The sequence below is a fragment of the Zingiber officinale genome, chromosome 4A (assembly GCF_018446385.1).
Source record: "Zingiber officinale cultivar Zhangliang chromosome 4A, Zo_v1.1, whole genome shotgun sequence".
In the NCBI taxonomy this organism is placed as follows: domain Eukaryota; kingdom Viridiplantae; phylum Streptophyta; class Magnoliopsida; order Zingiberales; family Zingiberaceae; genus Zingiber; species Zingiber officinale.
The window spans coordinates 6,139,264-6,145,832 of NC_055992.1; the positions used below are offsets into that span (position 1 = coordinate 6,139,264).

General features: G+C 34.0%; 2 protein-coding genes across 6 annotated transcripts; one reads left to right on the forward strand and one right to left on the reverse strand.

The window, feature by feature from the left end:
• Window positions 1-225: 225 nt before the first annotated feature.
• LOC121969402 lies at window positions 226-1,339 on the reverse strand. The gene is made up of 2 exons (XM_042519499.1): window positions 635-1,339; window positions 226-559 (listed from the first exon to the last, which is right to left on the reverse strand). The coding sequence occupies exons 1-2, from the start codon at window positions 939-941 to the stop codon at window positions 375-377; spliced, it is 492 nt and encodes a 163-aa protein (XP_042375433.1). The 5' UTR covers window positions 942-1,339; the 3' UTR covers window positions 226-374.
• A 280-nt stretch (window positions 1,340-1,619) lies between these two features.
• On the forward strand, window positions 1,620-4,310 carry LOC121969399 (shugoshin-1-like). 5 transcript variants are annotated; one of them, XM_042519492.1, is made up of 12 exons: window positions 1,620-1,795; window positions 1,888-2,066; window positions 2,191-2,228; window positions 2,309-2,417; window positions 2,494-2,517; window positions 2,669-2,737; window positions 2,814-2,861; window positions 2,933-3,035; window positions 3,133-3,184; window positions 3,263-3,394; window positions 3,550-3,678; window positions 3,750-4,310. In XM_042519492.1, the coding sequence occupies exons 1-12, from the start codon at window positions 1,741-1,743 to the stop codon at window positions 4,072-4,074; spliced, it is 1,263 nt and encodes a 420-aa protein (XP_042375426.1). In that variant the 5' UTR covers window positions 1,620-1,740; the 3' UTR covers window positions 4,075-4,310. The 5 variants fall into 5 exon arrangements, with proteins under 5 accessions (XP_042375426.1, XP_042375430.1, XP_042375427.1 ...); XM_042519496.1 differs by having other exon boundaries at window positions 1,621-1,795; window positions 3,900-4,310; XM_042519493.1 differs by having other exon boundaries at window positions 1,622-1,795; window positions 3,266-3,394.
• Window positions 4,311-6,569: the final 2,259 nt, after the last annotated feature.

Here is a 6,569-nt window from a genome sequence, read left to right on the forward strand (position 1 = left end):
AACTCTGTATATATATATAACAATTATTAAAAAAATTAATATAAAAAAATAAAAAGTTGAAGAAGCGACCACGGAGCTGCTTCTTCGATTAAAACCAAATGTGAAGGGTGCTTTCTTTGAAGTCAGCTCACAGTAGGAGCTCTATATGCTCTAAGGGTACTTTCCTTTAAAAAATTATCAAAACAACAAATTATTTTTAATTAATGTTATGTTTACTCCGAAGGGTGCATAGAGAAAGGAAAGGATTCATTTTGAAAGTAGAGTCCTCTGCGCGAAAGAAGATAAAGGAGAGGGAAGAGAAATAAATCCACAGAAAAGGAGGGAAAAGACAGAAACTCGTAGAAGAAAAAAAAAAGAAAAAACATAGAACAACATTAGTGCAAGACCTCCCTTCCTTTAGTGAGTTGTTGCGCAAAGCCTCCTTTGTGAGCAACCAATGACCACAAGTGGTCACTTTTCCTCCCTCTTTTAGAACTCGCAGCCCTACCCAAGCAGTCTCCCATGGTTGCTTTTCCTTTTTCCTCTTCATCCTTCTTCGACGACGGCGATGAAATGAATCCTGGAAAAAAAGGACACGTGAAAAGAGAAAAACTCACAGAAGAAAAAAGAAAAAAAAACAACGTTAGCAGAGGACCTCCCTTTCCTTCGGGAGCTGCCGTGCAAGGCCTTCCTTCGCGAGCGGCCAACGACAACAAGCGGCTGCTTTCCCTCCCTCTTTTAGAACTCACAGCTCTGCCCAAGCAGTTGTCCATGGCTGGTTTTCCTTTTCCCTCTTCATCCTCCTCCTCTGGCGATACCGATGCTTTTTTTGTTGTTGGAGAGGCAAGAAATGTCGTTCCTCTCTTTCTTTTCCCTCTCTGTCCTCCTCCTCTGTCGACTGTTTCTAATACCTCGAAGATGACGGTGACAGCAACAGACAAGGGTTTTTTCATAGCTTTCATTCATTGCAAAACTTGTCTGTTTCTTCTTCCTCTGCTTTAGCGTCGTCTTCCTCTCATCCTTTATCCAGTTGGGCTTGGACGAATTACCAGCTATTTCCTCCATCAAAATTACTCTCTTCTTTTTTTTTGTTTTTTTTCATTATTATCGCTGTTCGAACATACCCGAGGTCGGCAACCGCATAGTGCAGCCTACGCGCGTGGTCGAGGCAATTACGTGACGAGGAAGGAAGGAAAGAGGCTTTCCACCCGATTTTGGGTGGAAAAATTTTATTCACAAATGAATCAACTGATGGATTTATAAATCCTTTGTCCATTATTTTAGATTAAACAATGGAAAGGATATCAAATCTATCTTTTTATGTGAAATAAATGGAGGAAAGTTTTCTACATGAAAAACTTTCCTTAGTTTATGAATCTATCCTTCAAGTAAACAGAGCAAAAGTGAAAAATATATTATGGGAAGAAATAAGTATGAAATCATGAAGAAAAGAAAAATATTTTGATTGATAATATTTTTGAGATTGCTTTATAAATTGTAAGTAAAAAATCTAATATGTGAAAAAGATGATGAGGTTGAAATATTTTTAAAAAGTGGGTGTAAATAGGAAACGAGAAACATATATGAATGAATTTGAAAAAAAAACATTGCAAAAGTTTATTAATTTGAATACTTTCTCCCACTCGCTCAGATAGCCGTTGGCTAGCCATCGCGATCTCCTCCGCTTTTCCTCCTCCTCCGCCTCCTCCTTCCCCTGGTTTCCTTGGCTGTGATCCTTCTCCCCGCTTCTCCGGAGTGATCATGGGGGACGGAGGTCTTCATCGCTCGCTGACTGGCACCGGTAGAAGCGCTGCAGGTTATCTTCCTGTCTCCTCTCGTTGGATCCTCACATTAGGGTTAGGGCTGAAAAAACTGATTTTGGTGGTCCTCGCTCGGTTGGTGTTGCAGTGAGCGCAGAGGGCGGAGATAGGTTACCGAACTTGGTTGGCCTCTCTGCTGTTCGGAAAAGATTGTCCGATATCACTAACACGGCGAGTGCGGGGACGTCCGCAATGGCAAGCGCCGTAATCGAGGAGGGAAAGTTCATGGATGTGAGCTCCAAGGACTGCGTCTCTCAGCTCATGATGGTATTCTTGGATCCTTTTTAGAGTTTTGATTTCCCTCTTCCAAATTCGATTTTTATTTGCTAAAAAAAGATCTTTGCTTCTTCTTATTTTGGGTTATCTCTGATAAGGTTGATTCTCGTGCCAGGAAAATACTAACTTGTTGAAGCTTCTTGCAGAGAAAAAGTATGTGATTAAGTTTGTCAAATTCTTCGATTTCTGATGTATTGATTGATTTTTTTTTTTCTCGGTTCTTGTTTTGGCAGTAAACTAATAGAATTAAGCGACATTGAGTTGAAAAAACTTCAGAACAAGTTGCATAAAAGCAATCAACAGAACTGGCACTTGGCTCGGGTTAACTCTGATATGTTTGCGGTTGGTTCCTTGTCTCATTGTTCAATGCTTGAAGATTAGTTATTTTTTATTGCCTGATCCAAGTTTTGATGCACAGGAGCTTAACATGAGGAAAGACAGAGTATGTTATTTTGACTTAATTATGATCTACCTCTTCTGGTATTTTTTATCTTTCAACTATGAAAGGGATAATCGACTGTCAATTATTTGCAGTTTTGAATAAGTTTCTTTTAGGTGATGATGATTTTTATCAAGTGAATTTTTGTATGTAGCTAAAAGCCTTGCAGCATGAACTTGGTTGCATGTCATCATTACTTAAAATCAAGACGTCAGAATTAGAGGTATGTGTATAATTTTACTTTGGTTGTACATTGTTGTTCTTGTATATTTAACTGACTATACTTTAATTCAACTTAGGAGAAAGATAATTTAATGAAAGAACTTGTCGACAAGATTGGTTATCAGGTAGTAAATGAATTTTTAATGTGACTTTGGCTTCCCCTTTTCTCATTGTTTTTCCCCTCAAACTGCTAAAGTTGAGTAGCATCAAGTGTGAAGAGGTTGAAGTAAATGCAAGTGATGTTCTTAAAGACAAGCAAACTAGCAATCCCAACAAGAGGCGTAAACTGAAAGATCACTGTAAGTTGGCACTTAGACTGGTTCTATAGTTAACTTGTATGCATTCGGCATTATAATTCATTGGGTTCCCTTGTATGCCAATTGTTTTACTTCACAGCTTTTGGATCTACAGTTCTGATGGAACAAGTGGGAAACACAGATGGGAAAAGGTCATTTATACTTTCATGATGTTTCTTATAACTGGTTACTCTTTGAAAAGTAGTGTAAATGGTCTCATACTATTTTAGCAGAAGGTCCTTACGACTAGCATCCATTGAATCTGAATCGTGTGAAATCAGAGAGGATTTGCTCAAGATTGATGATGTTATACTACCAATGAGCCATAAGAAAGTCCTAGAGGGGAAGGATGAGGGTAGAAGGTATTATGTCTTGATATCATAATCATCAAGCAGTGTTAGTTCCAACTATTTGATGCCCATTATGTGAAACTTATACCTTCACTTCATTAGACATGGTACATGTGCTTTTTTCCTGTTCTCGAGAAGCACTGGACTTGTTCTTTTTTCTTAATCAGGTCCTTGCAAGCCAAGACTTTGCCTTTGAAACCAGGATCTTGTAAATCCCTGGAGTTGGACAAGATTGATGCTGTGATGCCAGTTTCCCAGCAAGTGATATCCGTGGGAAAAAAGGCTGTTGAAATAAGGTAATCTATATCACACACTCTGGAATGATCTTCAACTTTTTTTATTGCAAATTTTGATCATTCTTCTGAAGTAGAAAATCATTGAGGAGGGGATCCAGTAATCCAATGCCTGAATCACATCTACCAAAGATAGAGGACACTCAATTTTTAGTTTTTTCCATTAAGAACAAAGATTTACATGTGGAAACTTCTGATAAAAGGGATTCTCCAACTTCTTCTAGCACTAGTACATCTGCAAAAATAAGCGAGAAGCAGGATTCTAGTATGTCTTCAGAGTTGGATGAGCTCGGAATCCCAAAGAGATTTTCTGTCGGAAGGCCATTGCGCAAGGCGGCTGAGAAGGTCAGTTCTTACAAGGAAATTAATCTGAATGTGAAATTGAGAAGACCAGGATAAGATACTGGTTTCCACTGCGCTAGCTCAGAGCCAGTCACTTCAATGTTCTCCTCTAATTCATGTCATCGAAGTGCATTGGCTAAATGTTGTTTCTGTAAGCTGAATTATTTTTTTTGTCTGTGTGTGTGATTTCTATTCACTAGTTTTTTCCTTTGTAACTTATAGTTATTCTGTCTCATTTAACTGTTGTTTATTCGTACTGGCGATAAGAGAAATTGGATGTGGCAATTGTTTAATTTGCCGTGTTTCCGTTGTTTCTTTTATTACCTCAGATGAGATTCATCTATATTTGAGTAGCGTTTGATTAGGGGTGAGTATTCAGTTAAAATCGAATCGAATTAATTGAATCGAACCGAATCAATTTTTTTTCAAACAAATCGAACTGAATCAATTTTTGATAAAAATCGAACTAAATCGAATCGAATTTTCAATAAAATCAAACAAATCGAATAATTTGATTTTTACTAAAAATTTGATTTAGCTTAATAAAAATTTAGCTCGGTATAAAATTTATGATGTAAAAAATTAATTTGGTTAAAAATTTTGATCTATTCGGTCAATTCGATTTAACCGAATAAAAAAATTCAAAACCAAACTTGAACTGAATTAATCGATTTTTTGGAGGAAAAAAATCGAATTTTCGAATAAATCGAACCGAATTTTTAAATTCGATCAATTTGATCGATTTAACCGAACTTTTACTCACCCCTAAATTTAATTACAACTAAACAAAATCACATAATTTCCTTTAACTTTTTATTTTTCAATTGTTAAAATTATCTTTTGTGTGGTCCATATTATTTTTTTTTGCATAGCATGTTGTCATTATATTCTAACTTTTTTCATTATATTCTTTTTACTTTTTTCATTCTATTTGTGGGAATTGACTTATCAATTTATCAATAGTTTCTTTCGCATGAAACCATAATCATTTGCATAAGTTAATTCACAATTATTCTATCTGTGACATCATTTTTATTCACAATTAATTTATTTGAGTTTAAATGCTTATTTCGAAATCCTGTCATATCTTAATAATAGATGAATACTAATGAATACTTATGTAATGTCTAATTAAATTAGAATAATTCATAAATTGATTTTTAAAATTTCACTCTAAAAAGTTTATTTGAAATCCTTTATATTGAAGGTATATTTTGAGATCTCTCATATTCTAATATCCTGATTGGACAGAATAATGGAAGTATGTCACTTTAACGGTCTAATGCTCATAAATTAATTTGATTAGCAATTGTACCCTCTTGTATGAACATTATTGACAATGAATCTTATGAAATTGATGAAATAAGATTTATAAAACCAATAAACAAATGAACCACATCGATTATTATATATTGCAGCAAGGCAAGGCGGATTCGAAATGCCAAAAGCACAAAGATAATGAAATGTGCAAAAGATGGATGTTGTTGATCAAAATGGATAGAAATGTGCAAGCCTGCAAAAGGCATAACGACATGACATTTGAATCAGGTGAACCACTATTGTCACTTCATTATTTAAATTATGGTATCACCAGGAACATGATGTATGCAACTGTTTAATTTGCCGTGTTTCCGTTGTTTCTGTTATATTTGAGCAGAGTTTGATTAAAGAGGAGTATTCGGTTAAAATCGAATTAAATCGAATTGATTTTTTTTCAAATAAATCGAACTGAATCGATTTTTGATAAAAATCGAACTAAATTGAATCGAATTTTTAATAAAATCGAACAAATTGAATAAATTAATTTTTTTTAAAATTTAATTTGGCTTAATAAAAATTTAATTCGGTCTAAAATTTATGGTGTAAAAAATTGATTTGGTTGAAAATTTTGATTTATTCGGTCAATTCGGTTTAACTGAATAAAAAAATTCAAAATCGAACTCGAACCGAATTATCCGATTTTTTGGAAGAAAAAAAAATTAAATTTTCGAATAAATCGAACCGAATTTATAAATTCGATCAGTGATCGATTTATTTGATTTAATCGAACTTTTACTCACCCCTAAGTTCCCCTAAATATAATTACTACTAACCAAAATCACATAATTTCCTTTTTAACTTTTTATTTTTTAATTGTTAAAATTATCTTCTGTTATTATTTTTAACTTTTTCCATTCAAAACATCATTTTTATTCATAATTAACTTATTCATAATTATTTTTATTTTGAGATCTCTCAGACGGAATAATTGAAGTCGTCAAACTAATGCTCATAAATTAATTTGATTAACAATTGTTACTCTAAAAGGTTTATAATCGTACGGTCTAATGCTCATAAATTAATTTGATTAACAATTGTTACCCTCTTGTATTTAAAATTGTTTTGATTAACAATTGTTACCCTCTTGTATTTAAAATGCTTATCGTATGCCATAAATTAATTGTAGAATTTTAAGTGCTAGTTTTTTTCTCTCTTAATAATCCAACAGTTAAATTCTAAATAAAATTCTAAATAAAAAAATTACCACACCACCATTAGTGAAGAACAAATAC

Excerpts from the sequence above, each read along its gene's own strand:
- LOC121969402 (XM_042519499.1), bottom strand. The coding sequence starts at position 941 with ATGAAAGCTATGAAAAAACCCTTGTCTGTTGCTGTCACCGTCATCTTC. Across the intron at positions 560-634 it reads AGCTCCCGAAGGAAAGGGAG|GATTCATTTCATCGCCGTCG; the intron begins GTCCTCTGCTAA and ends CTTTTTTTCCAG.
- LOC121969399 (XM_042519492.1), top strand. The coding sequence starts at position 1,741 with ATGGGGGACGGAGGTCTTCATCGCTCGCTGACTGGCACCGGTAGAAGC. Across the intron at positions 2,067-2,190 it reads GCGTCTCTCAGCTCATGATG|GAAAATACTAACTTGTTGAA; the intron begins GTATTCTTGGAT and ends TTCTCGTGCCAG. Across the intron at positions 2,518-2,668 it reads TTAACATGAGGAAAGACAGA|CTAAAAGCCTTGCAGCATGA; the intron begins GTATGTTATTTT and ends TTTTGTATGTAG.